Source organism: Oncorhynchus clarkii, chromosome 10 (genome assembly GCF_045791955.1).
Source record: "Oncorhynchus clarkii lewisi isolate Uvic-CL-2024 chromosome 10, UVic_Ocla_1.0, whole genome shotgun sequence".
NCBI classification, from domain to species: Eukaryota; Metazoa; Chordata; class Actinopteri; order Salmoniformes; family Salmonidae; genus Oncorhynchus; species Oncorhynchus clarkii.
In genome coordinates this window covers 54,172,906-54,189,918 of record NC_092156.1, presented here as the reverse complement: position 1 = coordinate 54,189,918, position 17,013 = coordinate 54,172,906, and the positions used below count along the sequence as shown (strand labels likewise).

General features: G+C 43.5%; 1 protein-coding gene across 5 annotated transcripts in view; it reads right to left on the bottom strand.

Moving 5' to 3' along the window:
- The window catches only part of LOC139418789 (transmembrane 131 like), a 90,227-nt gene that overhangs the window by 15,046 nt on the left and 58,168 nt on the right, over positions 1 to 17,013 (bottom strand). For 2 of the 5 annotated variants that reach the window (XM_071168496.1, XM_071168499.1), the window contains exons 9-25: positions 16,235 to 16,415; positions 14,631 to 14,689; positions 14,419 to 14,527; positions 12,139 to 12,244; positions 11,752 to 11,896; positions 11,217 to 11,390; positions 9,197 to 9,266; positions 8,930 to 9,047; positions 8,665 to 8,734; positions 8,290 to 8,399; positions 7,823 to 7,892; positions 5,781 to 5,905; positions 5,172 to 5,314; positions 3,592 to 3,778; positions 2,955 to 3,140; positions 2,571 to 2,717; positions 179 to 800 (exon numbers count right to left, since the gene is read on the bottom strand). In XM_071168496.1, coding sequence (XP_071024597.1) covers positions 179 to 800; positions 2,571 to 2,717; positions 2,955 to 3,140; positions 3,592 to 3,778; positions 5,172 to 5,314; positions 5,781 to 5,905; positions 7,823 to 7,892; positions 8,290 to 8,399; positions 8,665 to 8,734; positions 8,930 to 9,047; positions 9,197 to 9,266; positions 11,217 to 11,390; positions 11,752 to 11,896; positions 12,139 to 12,244; positions 14,419 to 14,527; positions 14,631 to 14,689; positions 16,235 to 16,415 — 2,622 coding nt within the window. The remainder of the gene's footprint in view (positions 1 to 178; positions 801 to 2,570; positions 2,718 to 2,954; positions 3,141 to 3,591; positions 3,779 to 5,171; positions 5,315 to 5,780; positions 5,906 to 7,822; positions 7,893 to 8,289; positions 8,400 to 8,664; positions 8,735 to 8,929; positions 9,048 to 9,196; positions 9,267 to 11,216; positions 11,391 to 11,751; positions 11,897 to 12,138; positions 12,245 to 14,418; positions 14,528 to 14,630; positions 14,690 to 16,234; positions 16,416 to 17,013) is intronic. The other 3 variants (XM_071168498.1, XM_071168497.1, XM_071168500.1) reach the window with 3 other exon arrangements.

Genomic DNA, 17,013 nt, shown 5'->3' with positions numbered 1-17,013 from the left:
TGGAGGGAGAGAGAAAGAGAGAAATATTCAATTCACATTTCCACCCTGTACTGAAGTACTTAGATTGCACAAAAAAAAAACATCTCTACAGAGCTAGAGTAACCAGGCTACAAGCATCAGAGCAAGCTATCAAATAAAATCAAGTAATAGCCAATTGATCACCCTGTCTCTCTCTCACCTCTGGCTCAGAGTTGTCCCTTTTCGCCGTTGTGTCCCTCTTCTCCACAAACTGTGAATGTGTACGGAGGCCGCACCCTTTCTCTGTCATGGGGCTGCACAGCAGGAGACCCGGTCGGGGGCCTGGGCCCATGGTGACATTGTCGGGGAAGCCGGCCTGCGTTTCCACGGGAAACATAACCGCCGCCGGCCCTTTGCTGTCCTCCCGCTGGGCGGCGCTCTGTGGTGGGGCTTCCTTAAAGTGCTGTGTCGTTTTCTTAACGTCGATTTGACAGAGGAACGTGGGCTCATTGTTGTTGCAGGCGTCCGTGCACAGGTCAGGTTCCAGGGTTCCCAGGTCGGGCGTTAGGTCTAGTTCCCGCTCTTCCTCGGTCGCCGTGGCAGCCGCCGCCGCTGTGGCGTAGGAGCTGGTTTTGTACTTGCCGTAGTAAACGGACACCTTGTGTTTCTTCTGCGGCTGGGAGGGGGTGGTGGAGGCACCCTTCTTGGAGGAGGAAGAGGAGGAGGAGAGGGGCTGGGGCCGGGGGGTGGAGCCGTTGGCCACCGCCGGGGAGCCACGCCCTTTTCCTTTGTCAGAGTTGTGGCAGGTATCCACATATGTCTTGCAGCTGCCCTTCATTTTACTGGACATGGACAAAAACAAAAAAACTAGTTAGAGAGACTGTGTAAACCCATAACAATGCACAACAATCACCAGCTAATCAAATGGGTGACAAGCCTCATTTATAGAACAAAATCAGTTCAGATTTACGTAGATAACATACAGCTACTTTGACAACATTGTTGTACTGGAGTGTTATACCAAGAGTTAAATCAAATACCACCGAAACACCTACTCTTTAATAAGACTTTATTTTGGCAACTAGAGGTCGACCGATTAGGATTTTTCAACGCCGATGCCGATTATTGGAGGACCAAAAAAAGCTGATACCGATTAATGGGACGATTTAAAAAATATATATTTGTAATACTGACAATTACAGCAATGCTGAATGAACACTTACTTTAACTTATATATTACATAAAATCAATTTAGTCTCAAATAAATTATTAAACATGTTCAATTTGGTTTAAATAATGCAAAAAACAGTGTTGGAAAAGTAAAAGTGCAATATGTGCCATGTAAAAAAAGCTAACGTTCAAGTTCCTTGCTCAGAACATGAGAACACATGAAAGCTGTTGGTTTCTTTTAACACGAGTCTTCAATTTTCCCAGGTAAGAAGTTTTAGGTTGCAGTTATTATAGGACTATTTCTCTCTACATCATTTGAATTTCATAGACCTTTGACTTTTGGATGTTCTGATAGACGGCACTATAATATTGCCAGCCTAATCTTGGGAGTTGATAAGCTTGAAGTCATAAACCAATCTGTGCTTCGAGCATTGCGAAAAGCTGCTGGCAAACTGAGGAAAGTACGGTTTGAATGAATGCTTACGAGCCAGCTGCTGCCTACCACCGCTCAGCCAGACTGCTCTATCAAATATCAAATCATAGACTTAATTATAATATAATAATCACAGAAATACGAGCCTTGGGTCATTAATATGGTCAAATCCGGAAACTATCATTTCGAAAACAAAACATTTATTATTTCAGTGAAATACGGAACCTTTAGGGCATCCCTAAGTCTGAAAATTGCTGTTACATTTCACAACCTTCAATGTTATGTCATAATTATGTAAAATTCTGGCAAATTAACTCGTCTTTGTTAGGAAGAAATGGTCTTCACGCAGTTCACAACGAGCCAGGCGGCCCAAACTGCTGTATATACCCTGACTCTGCTTGCATAGAATGCAAGTGGCACAATTTCCCTAGTTAAAATAAATTCATGTTAGCAGACAATATTAACAAAAAAATATATACTTGTGTATTGATTTTAAGGAAGGCATTGATGTTTATGGTTAGGTACACATTGGTGCAACGACAGTGCTTTTTTAACAAATGCGCTTGTTAAATCATCACCTGTTTGGCGAAGTAGGCTGTGAATCGACGATAAATGAACAGGCACCGCATTGATTATATGCAACGCAGGACAAGCTAGATATATACTAGTAATATCATCAACCACGTGTAGTTAACTAGTGATTATGTTAAGATTTATTGTTTTTTATAAGATAAGTTTAATGCTAGCTAGCAACTTACCTTGGCTCCTTGATGCACTCGCGTAACAGGTGGTCAGCCTGCCACGCAGTCTCCTCGTGGAGTGCAATGTAATCGGCGTCCAAAAATGCTGATTACCGATTGTTATGAAAACTTGAAATCGGCCCTAATTAATCGGCCATGCTGATTAATCGGTCAACCTCTATTGGCAACCATATAAAACTGTTGATTTTATGTAAAAAATATTTGTTTGGAAACGGGTCTCTTGTAAAATATATTCCACAGAGTCTTACTTGACTCCGTTGGGGGTGATGTTGACGGGGCCGTTGTCCCGGGACAGGGAAGAGTTGTGGATGCTCCGGGGGGTGGGGCTGGAGAACTGAGTCAGAATGTACTGGGCCTGGTGGAAAGCCATCAGACAAACACCCGCCAGGGAGAAGCTGAGAGGAGAGAGAGAGGATATGGTCGGTTATTCATTGGTGATATCAGTCCAAACAAATTGACAAAGTAGTAGGCACTGGTAATCTGGTTGGGGAGTCAAAGTCCATTGTCTTTCAACCTGAAACCTGTTTTATTTCTGGGGGGGGAATCATGAAGCTGTGTATGACATTGGCTTTTCTTCACCCAAACTTGGCACTAAGTTGGTACTGGTCTATGCGTCTCAAGGTGGCACTGACCAGGTGAAGATGAGGGTGACCACCCAGAATGTCTCCTCCCAGCTGGGGCCGGGCACCACTTGGGCACAGAGGGGCAGCATGTGGTGGGGCAGCGTCACGTTGAGGGTGAAGGGGAACGATGAGCCGCGCGACGTCACCAGGGTCAGGTCCCGGATCACCCAGGACGACGTGAAGTCTGGAGTGAACCTGGAGGAGGGAGAAAGTGGGAGGTGGGGAGAGAGAAGGAGAAGGTAGAGTAAGAAAAGGAGAAAAAGAGAATGAGCGATTAAGGGGGAAAAGAGGAGGGTGAAAAGGAAGTGGGGGAGAGGGGAGACAACCAGAGGGGGAAGAAAGAGATAGAGAAAATAGAAGTTGAGACAGTGGGGGGGAAAGGCGAGAAGGAGATGAGAGGTCAATGAGCGTTCCAAATGTCAAAAAACTTTATCTTGATTTGTCTCGTATCACAATAAATTATTTACTAAACAATACAAATGTCTGGATGTTTGAGTTCGGACAGAATACAAAAATGATCTATTTTTGATCTATTTTTCTTTCATTACTTTACTTCATGTACACTACTGCTGAGTTAATACAAAATATGTTGACATAAAAAAGGCTCAAGAACAATCTGCATCCATTCTGCCGACATTTGACTCACGCAATGGTGATCTCGGAGGAGGAGTTGTGGTCCAGGCTGAAGGACCTGCACTGCAGCACCTCGAAGCCGAAGCCCTGGCACTTGTAGCCGTTGATGTTCATGGACGTGACCGTAAGGGGCAGCTCCCCGGCGTTCTCTACCTTGAAGCTTTTCCAGATGGCAAACAAAGGCTTGTTGGTGCGCAGGCCTGGGAGTTAGATGGGAGGAAGCATTTTATAAAGTAGCCAGCCACACACTCTTAAGAACAGAAGAGCAAGACAAGTCCCAAATGGCACCCTATTATTTTTATAACACACTACTTTTGACCAGGGTCCCCTACTTTTGACCAAATACGTCACTATAAAGGGAATAGGGTGACATGTGGTACATCACCAAGGATTAATTAGCCTTGGTAGGAGAACACACAAGATAAGGCACACTTTATTGTCAGTTTAATAAAAAAGAAATCTGCTTTGTGCCATTAAAAGGAGTTTATTAAAGGATATGACAGGTTGTACAGCCGAACTACCACCACTAATAGTAAGACAATGATTAAGTAGCCTAGTTTCAAATTCAAGGGCCTTATAATAGAGTTTGAAGTGCAAATTAACCTGAAATGTGTTGAATTCACTTTGCCATCACTATGAAGCACCATCATTTGCCTTGACTAATGAATTGTATTTGTAATGCATTTAAAAATGGACAAACATCGAATAAGATCTAGCTACATACAGTACATACTGTATACTTAGGGCGGAGCGGTACAACGTATTTTACGATATACCGTTATTCAACACAGACCGAGCCCCTCTTTCCCCGTCACTCAAGGAGCGCATTTGTTGCTCCTCGACCAGGAGACACTTGCGTTTAGTCTGCATGCAGCAGAGCAACTATGTTGATGACAACGATGCTGTTTTCACTTTGCTTCTTAATATAAATCCACTAGCATTCTATAATTACACAGTTTGTGTTTCTTACATCTGCAAACAGCTAGTTTATTTTTTTCAAACAGCTAGTTTTTTTTTTTTTTTTAGCATATTGGGCCTAAATCTTGTTAGCCGCTAATGCTAATCGCTAGTTAGCTGGCTGGCTAGCTAGCGGAGTTAGAGCAAATGTAATTAGCTATACAGCCTGATAATACCAGTGATGGTTTAGACCAAAATCAGCATGCTGTTTGTGCAACAGTAGCTTCTAAATCAAAGAGGAATATGCAAAGCATGAATATCTTCGAAGTAGCTAAGTGAAAACATTTAACGTAGTCAAAGATTATAGATCCCCATAGGAAACACATATCAACACTTTGGTTCCTACCCTGTCACAATAACTCCTCCCTGGCATTTTCATTTGTTGTCATGCCAAACACTGTATTCAAAGTGCCCACTATTATACTGTAACTATAGAATTAGTTACACATTAGTTTTACACTAAATCGCAAGTCAAATCGCAATTGCAACATCTGATAAAAAATAAGGCCTAGATTGTTTGCCCTACGTGGCAGTGTGGAAATTATTTTAAATAAGTGCAGGAAATATATTTTCATCCTCAGTGAGAGAAAGGTGGATAAATGACAAATATTAAAATGAACACAGTGGTTGGCTCACCATCTCGGCACTCCATGAGGGTGGACTGAGGGACATTAAAGCGTAATGAGGCTCCGGGGCCCGGCAGCTTGCCCCCCACCCTCAGCAGCTCCTTGGCCCCATGACCCCGCACCATCACCATGTCAAACACTGTCAGATTGTTCCTGAGACAGAGAGAGACAGAGAAAAAAAGAGAAAGAGACAGTCAGACTGTCTCTAGACTCAGCTCCCCGACTCGCACTTCCTCGCGCACCAACAGTAGAGTGACAGACGACACTTGAAAATAATGGCAACTCGAGACTAGAGGGTCACCAATGCTGAGCGTCAACAAAACCGACAGCACATGGCACCATACTCAAATCTGGCAAACGTCATTAAAATACCTGGTGCCATCTAGCTTGGCTCCATTATTGACCAAAACAACCACAAACGTGGAATAATATCACGCACAAAGCTACGCGTTTGCATTGTACTGCAATAACTACTGTAATATCAGTGCTCATATCAAGATCTTGCATGCACAAGAGACTACAACTACCAGTATGCAACAACTGGTTGCATGACAACATGAAAATCAGAAGACTATTCCTAAGAACGTGTCAAAATGTAGAGGTGTCAATCATAGTGTACCTGATGAGTAGGATGGTGGTGGTGGGTTTGTGTTCGGAGGGGGTGAACACCACAGCCACCTCCCTGCTCTCCCACGGCTGGAGGAGGAGACGCAGCGCTCCCTCTCCCCTCACACTCTCCCTGCCCTGCAGACAACACACAGGGTTCATATATCACTGCATGAGCACACTTTATATATAGCGAGAATTATTCAACTGCGCTCTCCTGGACAGCTGAAATACTTCTGGGGTTGTCTGTATCAGGCATATCAAGAGTAGGAGTGCAGATCTAGGATCAGGTCTTGCCTGTCCATTTTGATCTAAAAAGGGCTGAGACGCTTGATACATACAGCCCCCACTGGCTTTCATTCTCTACTAATCATGGACCGATTCAGACCTGGGACACCAAGGCCAATGATTAAAGACTGCATTGGTTTCCCATAACTAGAGCAGTGTTTCTCAATCCATTCCTGGGGGGGGTCAGCACTAACTTGGATTCCCTGGAGTGGATTGAGAAAATCTGAGCTGGAGTGTCAAAAGGACGGAATGACTAAAGCACATGCATCAAAATGCAATAAGGACCAAAGAATAACGCAATAAAAAGACAGCAAATGCTCCATGTTCGCTGCAAAGTCGGTGACTTAGCTAGCTACCCACCGTAGGTCAATAAAATAGCACACTTGGGAGCAGTAAACAATGAGCTCTCAAAAATGTCCTGTCATTTCATTGGAATCCATTGATACGGGGTGAAATTTCCCCTAGATACATTACTAGGATCAGCTTCCCCTCCGCCATTCCTAACCTTAACCACTAAATGGGGGAAAGTGTAGACGCTGATCTTGGGATTGGAATTGCCAGGGACCTCACGATAGACAATACTGTGAAGTGCATTTGGAAAGTATTCAGACCCCTTCCCTATTTCCACAACTTGTTACGTTACAGCCTTATTCTAAAATGGACAGAGATAATTTCCCCCCTCATCAATCTACACACAATACCCCATAATGACGAAGTGAAAAGATTCTTTAAATTTGAGCAAATAAATAAAATAAAAATTTACATAAGTTTCCATTGATCATCTTTGAGATGTTTCTAGTCCACCTGTGGTAAATTCAATTGATAAACGGAGCAAAGTACAGAGAGATCCTTGATAAAAACCTGCTCCAGAGCACTCAGGACCTCAGACTGGGGTGAAGGTTTAGGACAACGACCCCGACCCTAAGCACACAGCCAAGACAAAGCAGGAACGGCTTTGGGTCAGGTCTCTGAATGTCCTTGAGCGGCCCAGCCAGAGCCCGGACGTGAACCTGATCAAACATTTCTAGAGAGACCTGAAAATAGCTGTGCTGCGACGCTCCCCATCCAACCTGACAGAGCTTGAGAGGGTCTGCAGAGAAGGGAGAAACTCCCCAAATACAGGTGCGCCAAGCTTGTAGTGTCATACTCAAAAAGACTCAAGGCTGTAATTTCTGCCAAAGGTGCTTCAAAGTACTGAGTAAAGGTTCTGAAGACTTATGTAAATGTGATCAGCTTTTATTTTTTTTTTACATTTGCAAACATTAAAAAAAAAAGTTTGCTTTGTCATTATGGGGTATTGTCTGTAGATTGATGAGGAACAAATGTATTTAATACATTTTCGAATAAGGGGGCAACGTAACAAAATGTGGAAAAAGTAAAGGTGTTTGAATACCTTCCGAATGCACCCTATATGTATCACAACTGTATTGAGATTCGATACTGTGATTGTATTGTGATTCGATGTTCCAAAGCTCACGTGTTTGCTGCAGAGAAACGAGGAAGCCATGAGAAAACACGTTTTAAAAATAAGATGGAAAACAAGCTATAGGATGAGATATGCCAGAGTTTTGGCGCAGGTACAGCAGACTAGCATTAGTTTACATTAACTACCTAGCAATTTATATAAACATTTAAAAAAACGCTATACTCTACTGTATTTCCCCCCCCCATCCCTACCCTACACCTAATACATTACAGCAGCCCCAGTCCCATAGGCAGACAGTGGAACAGACAAACTACATTTCCCAGAATGCACAGCATCCTTACCTTGTGCTCTGCATGCAGCAGAGTGAACTCTGTAGTGCTGATGTTGACAGAGAGGGGGCTGATATTGAACCTGGAGAAACAGGTGAGAGAGGAGGAGGCCAAACAGTGAGACGCCTCATCAATAACACCTACAAAGGACACTCAGAGCTAACGGGTACTAAACTGCAATGTTAAAGGGGCAGTTCTGTCTAAAATCAACAAATATTTGTATGAACTGTCCATTTAAGGAGTGGGAAACTAACGTGAAGGAATGTGTTACAATGGTCTGAAGTGACTTCCCATTCCTTCCTCTGCGCTGATCTCAAAACGCACTATAGGTGAAAGCAATATGGTTCAGTTGTTTCACTTCAGTGCAGATAAGGCAAAGGAGATGAGGAGAGGAAGCCACTATAGACTATTGAGAAGCACCCAAGGTAGTGCATCTCCTGTGCAACTAATGTTGAGAGGTGGTGTCCTTGGGTTCGTACCATTTGGTGAGGAGGTCAAGGGCTTCCAGGGGAGCCGGGTACAGGGAGAGGGCTCTGATCTCCACACACACCACAGAGGAGGAGGGGTTCTTCAGAGTCAGCAGCTTAACCTGGGGGAAAGATCAAAGTTCAAAAGATGTATTGTACATTGACAATTGTATTTGGTTTCCATGGCTCACAGCTGGACACATACCATAACAAGACATTGCAATGGAAAAGCATACTAATGTTAAAAGTGTAAATGGTAGAGTTCATTTTTTTAAATTTATTATTACAGATATCTCAAATCCTCCAACTGCTGCAGGTGAATTGTTGACTAATTGTACTACAGAGCTATTCAACTATTAGTGTGTGATAAAAACATGTTTGGGTTACCTTGCTTTCATTGACAGGGACAGCACCAAAGTCTAGAGGGGATGAGGTCTCTGCTGGTAGTCTTGGCCACCTTTAGTGAACAGAAGAAAATGGGAACTGTGTAATGTGTGTGTGGCCCACCACCATTATAAGTGATATAAGTGATTATAAGTGTTACGAGTGACTAGATAATGTATAAGTCACTGAGGGTAGGAAAAATATTGTGTGTGTGTACGAGTGACCAGACATAGAGTAAAGGAGGGAAGTGAACAGCCGTGTGTCTCACCTGCAAGGCAGCTGGTCTTTGCGGATTTGCCAGCGAGAGCAGAGCTCCGAGGCCAGTCTGCTGTCCAGCATCCAGGAGGAGGAGTCTGGGAGGAGAGAGCGCTGCCACTGGACACGACCTGGAAACACCCATACAACACAGCCTGAGTGGACCATACACCTGCACACATATATCAGTCAAACACACACTGTACCAACAGCAGAGACCAATGACTCATGCATGCACGCCACAAACGTGTGCGCGCGCACACACACACACACGTCTCACCTGCTTCTGACAGTCTGAGAGGACATAGTCGGCCACACTCCCCCTCTGCTTCAAACACAACATTACCCTGCTGGAGAGGGAACACACAAACACACTCCCATTAGAGAACACACTCCATTGTTTTTGGCTGAATTTATGTCAGATCAATATAATGCCGTTTAACCATTTGTTAGCTTGAACACACACGCGCACACACACACGCGCGCGGGAAAGGATTCCGACCCCTTAACTTTTTCCACATTTTGTTATGTTGCAGCCTTATTCTAAAATTGATTCAATTGTTTTTTTCCTCATCAATCTAATACTCTATAATGACATAGAAAAAAGTTTTTTATTTTTTATTTTTTTAGAAATGTTAGCAAATCAAGATTTTTTTTTACAACTGAAATTTTACATAAGTATTCAGACCCTTTACTCACTATTTCGATTGGGTTCAAGTCTGGGCTCTGGCTGGGCCTCTCCTGTATTGCACCTTCACCCCAGTCTAAGGTCCTGAGCGCTCTGGAGCAGGTTTTCATCAAGGATCTCTGTACTTTGCTCTGTTCTTCTTTCCCTCGATCCTGACTCGTCTCCCAGCCCCTGCAAAACATCCCCACAGCATGATGCTGCCAACACCATGCTTCACCGTAGGGATGGTGCCAGACTTCATCCAGACGTGACGCTTTACATTCAGGGCCAAGAGTTCAATCTTGTTTTCATCAGACCAGAGAATCTGGTTTCTCCTGGTCAGAGTCCTTTAGAAGCCTTTTGTAAAACTCCAAGCGGACTGGCTTCCACCTGGCTACTCCCATAAAGGCCTGATTGGTAGAGTGCTGCAGATATTGTTGTCCTTCTGGAAGGTTCTCATCTCTGTCAGAGTGACCATCGGGTTCTTGGTCACCTCCCTGACCAAGGCCCATCTCCCCCGATTGCTCAGTTTGCCGGGCAACCAGCTCTAGGAAGAGTCTTGATGGTTCCAAACTTCTTCCATTTAAGAATGGAAGGCAACTGAAGAATGATGGAGGCCACTGTGTTCTTGGGGACCTTCAATGGTGCAGAAATGATTTGGTACACTTCCCCAGATCTGTGCCTCGACACAATCCTGTCTCAGAGCTCTACGGACAATTCCTTTGATCTCATGGCTTGATTTTGCTCTGACATGCACTGTCAACTGTGGGACCTTATATAGACAGGTGTGTGCTTTTCCAAATCATGTCCAATGAAGTCAATGTACCACAGGTGGACTCCAATCAAGTCGTAGAAACACCTCAATGATGATCAATGGAAACAGGATGCACCTGAGCTCAATTTCGAGTCTCATTAGCAAAGGGTCTGAATACTTATGTAAGTAAGGCCTTTACATTTTTTTATTTTGCAAACATTCCTAAAATCCTGTTTCGATATGTAATTATGGGGTAGTGTGTGTAGATTGATGAGGAAAACAATGTATCCATTTACATAATCCATTTTAGAATAAGGCTGTAACTTAACATTTGGAAAAAGTGAAGGGGTCTGAATACCTTCCGAATGCACTGCACTGCACTGCACTACACTACACACACACACTATCAGAACAAAGGCGTGAGTGAGCAGACGTTAAACATTAGTGTAGAGATCATAACAACAGACAGTAATAGAATAAAGTGTGGCTATTCAGGACTATAGTAGTATGCAATAGACAGTTGTCTATGGCAGCGTTTCTCAGACCGGGGGCATTTATTCACAAGGTATCTCAGCATATGAGTGCTGATCTAGAATCTGTCCATAAAATCTTATTCATTATGATCTAAAAGGCTAAACTGATCCTAGATCAGCACTGCTACTCTTTGTGGACACGGGCCCTGGTCCTGGAGTCCGAAAGTGGTGCACATCTTTGTTTTTGGCCTAGCACTAAAACACCCGATTACACTAACAAACTCCTCATCAATCCTTTGATTAGTGGAATCAGGTGTGTATTGCTAGGGCAGAAACAAAAATGTGCACTCCTGGTCTATCGAGAGTATGGCGGAGTGTGTATGCAGACAGTCCCTGGGAGTATTACCTTGGCCAGGGTGGAGTGAAAGTGGAGGGGTAGTTTCAGGGCCAGACCCAAGCCAGTGGTCAGGGAGAGGGTAGATAGCAGGTTTAGGGGCAGGCTCCTGTTGAGGAGCTTCAGGGAGAGGAGCCGCCAGCAGCCACCCTGGGGCACTGACACTGCCCCGCTGAAGTTGACCACCTTGACGTACGGGGGACAGACGGTCAGCACAGACATACCGATAGCAGGAGATTCAACTATAACTACGCAGATCTCGTTCTCTCATATTTGAACTAGAGACAGATTTCAACCTGGGAAACCAGGCCTGTGAATCTTCGAGAGACTGAATTGTGCACCTGTACCAATATGTATAAAGAAACCAAGGCAATTTTACTTTAGCACATAGCTTTCGGGCTGAACTTTGACATTTCTATCGAGCTTAAGCAAAAAATTCTGTTCGACCTCATAAAAATGCCAACGGAATTCATGGAACCACATTTGTATGACGTAGCCATCTTCTGAGATGCCCAGCGCAACCACAAAAGAAGACCACCACCCCTACCTTCAGTAAGCCCAGGGACTCCGGGGAGAGGGTGGCGTCCTGGACGGCGAGGGGGAAGTGGAGGGTGTTGGTCAGCCACAGGTCCACGTGGTCGGCCCCTCTCTGCCTCAGTCTCACCTGAAAGAGACTAGACAGCTCCAACCCCCTGGAGAGAGGAGGGACAACCATTGAAACATGCTCTGGAGGAGTGAGAGGAACTCTTGTCTCTTAAATTGTGCTGATAACGTAACGCCCATTCACCACATTTTCTAGCGTTTTTTTTGTTATCTCGATTTTATACTTTGTAAATACAAACTGAAAACGGAACATAAACGTCGTCTTACACACCTTGAGGGCATAAAATACAGTCGAAATCTCCTTTTGAGCAGAGTATCTGTATGGTCTTACCTGTGTGTGATGTGGAAGCCAGGGAAAGTGTTTACTGTGTGATTCCCCAGGACCTGTAGGCTAATATGACTGGAGCATCTTCTACCCTGACCTGGCAGAGACCCTGCTGAACACAGTCAACATTGGATTTTAAAAGTAGGAGGTTCCTCTCGGTAGATAAGTTACGTTCCAGCTAATACAGGGCAGTCATATTTTTCATAGTGATAGAAGCTAAATGCATATCTAGAATGGAATTAAAAGCATATGTGCCTTCGGAAAGTACTCATAGCCCTTGACTTATTATATACTGTGTTACAGCCAAAATTGATTAAATAAATGATATTGTCTTGACTCAATAAGTATTCAGCCCCTTTGTTATGGCATGCCTAATCAAGTTCAAGAGTACATATTTGCTTAACAAGTCACTTAATAATTTGCAGGGACTCACTGTGTGTGCAATAAAAGTGTTTAAAATTATTTTTTGAATGACTACCTCATCTCTGTACCCCCCACCTACTATTATCTGTAAGGTCCCTGAGTCAAGCAGTGAATTTCAAACACAGATTATACCACAAAGACCAGGGATGTTTTCCAATGTCTCTCAAAGAAGGGGACCTATCGGTAAGCAGACATTGAATATCCCTTTGAGCATGGTGAAATAATTAATTACACTTTGGATGGTGTATTAATACACCCAGTCACTACAAAGATGACTACTGTAACTCAGTTGCCGGAGAGTAAGGAAACCACTCAGGCATTTCACAATGAGACCAATAAGAACCCCAGAGTGGAGGTGTCATAGTACCCATAAAACAAAGTGGTCAAACAGGGAAATGGTCCCAATCATTTACTACATTTAGTAAACAGATCGTTAATCCAGATTCTTACCTTTGCCTCGATTCGGCAGTCTTGTCCAGATCATCATGGTATTTACATTAGCATCTAATTAGAGTTTCATTTTTAGGGGGTAAATACAGGTGAATATATTGATAAAAAGTAACCTTGTCCTAGAGAGATTTAAACAGAAAACATCACATCTGGGTAGGCCAACATGAAACACAGCCCTCACTAAGTGTTTCTAAAATCTCTGATGGGAAAAATGTGTGGTGGAAAAACGATTGGAACCATTTCCCTGTTTGACCGCTAGGTTTAATGGTTATTATGACTCATACTGTGGTACTCTATGGTGACTTTAAAAACATTACAGAGTGAAATGGTTGTAATAAGAGAAAACTAAGGATGGATCAACAACATTGCAGTTACTCCACAATACTAACCTAATTGACAAAGTGAAAAGGAAGCCTGTAAAGAATACAAATATTCCAAAACATGCATCCTGTTTGTAACAAGGCACTAATGTAATACTGCAACAACAACAAAAATATGGCAAAGCAATCAACTTTTTGTCCTGAATAGAAAGCGTTATGTTTAGGGCCAATCCAATACAGTAGTACACTCTCTGCGTTTTCAAGCATAGTGTTGGCTGCATCATGTTATGGGTATGCTTGTAATTGCTAAAGACTGGGGAGTTTTTCAGGATATAAAAATAAATGGAACGGGAGCTAAGCACAGGCAAAACCCTCTAGGAAAACCTGGTTCAGTGTGCTTTCCACCAGACACAGTGATTAATTCACCTTTCAGCAGGATAATAACCTAAAACACAAGGAATAGTCTACAATGGAGTTGCTTACCATGAAGACCGTGAATGTTCCTTGGTGGCTGAGTTACAGTTTTGACTTAAATCTACTTGAAAATCTATGGCAAGAGCCAAAAATGGTTGTCTAGAATTTTGAAAATAATAATGGGCAGGTGTGGAAAGCTCTTAGAGACTTACCCATGAAGACTCACAGCTGTAATCACTGCCAATGGTGTTTGTACAAAGTATTCACTCGGTGGTGTGAATACTTATGTAAATTACTTTGCAAAAATGTCTAGAAACATGTTTTCACTTTGTCATTATGGGGTATTGGGCATAGATGGGTGAAAAAAAGCACTTTAATTTTGAATTCAGGCTGTAAAAACAAAATGTGGAATAAGTCGAGGGGTATGAATACTTTCTGAAGGCACTGTACTACAACCTTGGGCCTTATTGCTTAAATATACACACATGCTATCAACTCACAAGCACAATAGGAAAAGATGTCACACAGCTGAGTTTGCTTGTTGCAGGTGTGTGGGAACAATTTGATGATGATACTTCAAGAGCAATTTGCAGGTTTTCCTTTTATTTTAAGATATCGATATTATTACCACAAATGGCAAACAGAACCAGTATTTCTCTACCTTGACATTGTAACGTACCTCTGCAGGCTAGCGTAGCCACTTCTGTGAAGTTTGTTGTTGATGCTGCTCTCAGCAGGACTGGGCTGAACTCCAGAGTGCTGTCCACTTTGGATAGCAACTGTATTTCCTAATAAAAAAAAATATACAATATAAACTCCTGCATGGGTAATACTGAATACATTTTAAATAGACTACATAGAAGTACTCTGAGTACTAGCACAGAAACTTACCTTAACATAAAGTTTCTTTCCTCCTGAATTCAACATATAAATACCTATTTTTGGCTCCCCTGTGGGACAGAATAAAGACATAATAGGTTAATGACATGTTATTGACAGAATCGAATAAATACTGTACTGCTGCCCAACAAAACACTGAAAATTGCATTTCTCTCTGTCGCCAGTAGGTGTCACTACGCACACAAAATGGATACATCCACCTTAAGACAGACCGTCAATAACAAAGCAATCTTCAGGGCTACTTGACATCCTCTTAGGTACTGTGACTGTACGCCGTGCACAGAATCTAAGGGCGTAACGCTGATGCTCTATGATGCCCATTCCAAGGTAGAAGGTAAATGCCCCATCTATCCCATTCATGCATGCCAATCACATATTTTGTACACGAGACGAAAGATGACTGATAACACTCCTCACAGGAGGACAGATGACTGACAATTAACTTAAAATTAGATCTAATGTTACTCACTAGGTGGTTTCAGTTCGGGTTTGATCTGGACAGTAGCACTAAGTGAAAGGAGGTGATTATGTTTACAGTATGCTGTGATCATAAAACCCTGAGTGCTCTACTCTACAGCAGCAGTGCAGCAGTTGGGTGGGCGAAAGTGCTGAGCCGACACGTCGGGGCTGATTCCCTAGGGCAATTCCTTTCAACCGCAGGTTTCTCTGCAAGTGAGACTGTGGCTGAAAAGTACTTGTTTTACCGTTCACGCTTCACCTCCATCGATAGCGTTGTATTGGCAAACCAATGAATGACCAACCGTTCAATGGGAGTCACTAAGTTCACCGTTTTAGTACTGTTTCACAGAAATACAATTTTGTAAACTGACATGACCCAGATTAAGTCTACTATTAGATTAAAATGTAAATGGAGAAAGCCAGGAAAACATCCCTTAGTTGTTTATGATGTAGAAGTCGGTGGACAAAAGAACAAGGAAAGAACATCTAATCACCCATGTCTGGCCCCTAGTACCAAACTGTAAACAATGGTTGCATCCCAAGTGGCACCCAATTCCCTATATAGTGCACTACTTTTGACCAGAGTCCTATGTGATCTGGTAAAAAAGTAGTGGACTATGTAGGGAATAGGGTGTCATTTGGGACAAACACAATGTTAATCTACCATCAATCTACAGGCCTGGTGTGATAGGGATATTCTAGCAGGGAGATGTAGCCTACTCTACAGAGTATAGTCCGGCCTTGATAAGGGAGCACTAACGGTCCTGTGTATGTAATATGGGGTGTGGTGGTGATGAGGATACAGGATTAACTTGCACTGATGGGCTGATCTAAGATCAGTTTTGCCGTTTCCCCTTTAATAGTTAAGATGAGAATTTGGGGAAGGACATGTTTGATTCTACAACTAGCTGTGGTAATATGCTCAATGGCTCAGCAGTGGTAAGGCTCCCAAATCCGAATCAGTGTTTCTCCCAGATGTTTCTTTAGGTGGGGTACAAAGGACCCTAAACCCGCAGACTACCAACATTCTGTATTAAAACCAACCAACATCCTTAAAATATTTTAAGTTATTCCTAGCTCTCATGCCTTACCCCACCTCCACCACCAAAAACTAGTCCCCTAGCCCCGACACCCACCATTGGCGGAGCCGCGGCCCGTGGCTGGGGCGACCAACAGGACCAGGATGTGCTCGATGATGTAGGGCTTGAGCTTGTCCAGGTCAGCAGGGCGTTCTGTGCTTTCCGACAGCCTGATCTGGAGGTTGAGTCGCTGCTCTACCCCGGCCGCATGGTCCTCAACGCTATGGAAGCAGGACCCCTGGGGAAACGGCAGGAAAGGCATACCAGTTACACAGAGGGAGCAAAGAGGGAGAAAGGGGGAGGGGGTTGGTTGAATAGAGCAGAGAGAATGAAGAGGAGTGTAGAAAGAGCGATTAGTGGGAGAGTGGAACGTGGAGAGCGATAGGGGGGCAGAGGGACAGAAGGAGAGACAAATGAGTAAAATTGTGTAAGAAATGTCAACGAGGAAGAGATGAAGGGGGAGTATACTAAAAGAGTGTGTGTGTGTGTGTGTGTGCATGCGTGTACAAACACACACACACAGTATATACATAGTCAGCTAGAGGCAGAACAATGGGCAACAAGCTGCTTCTCTTCAGTCCCTCAGCACTGTACCTAACCCACTAACCCCCCTTTAATCTGGCAAGATCCGTATCTGAGGGGTGCAAAGCCTGGCTCATACCAGGCCTTGTCGTTTTAGGAGTAGGAGCGACTCAGGCCTGGACTTAAGAAACAGACAGCTATCTATCCCTGGCTAGATGCCACAGGGCCTGGGCCTACAATAACAAACACCAAGCCCCTGTGGATACAACAGATAGACTACCGGCCACTTCCTGAAGACGCCATATTAGTGTTTA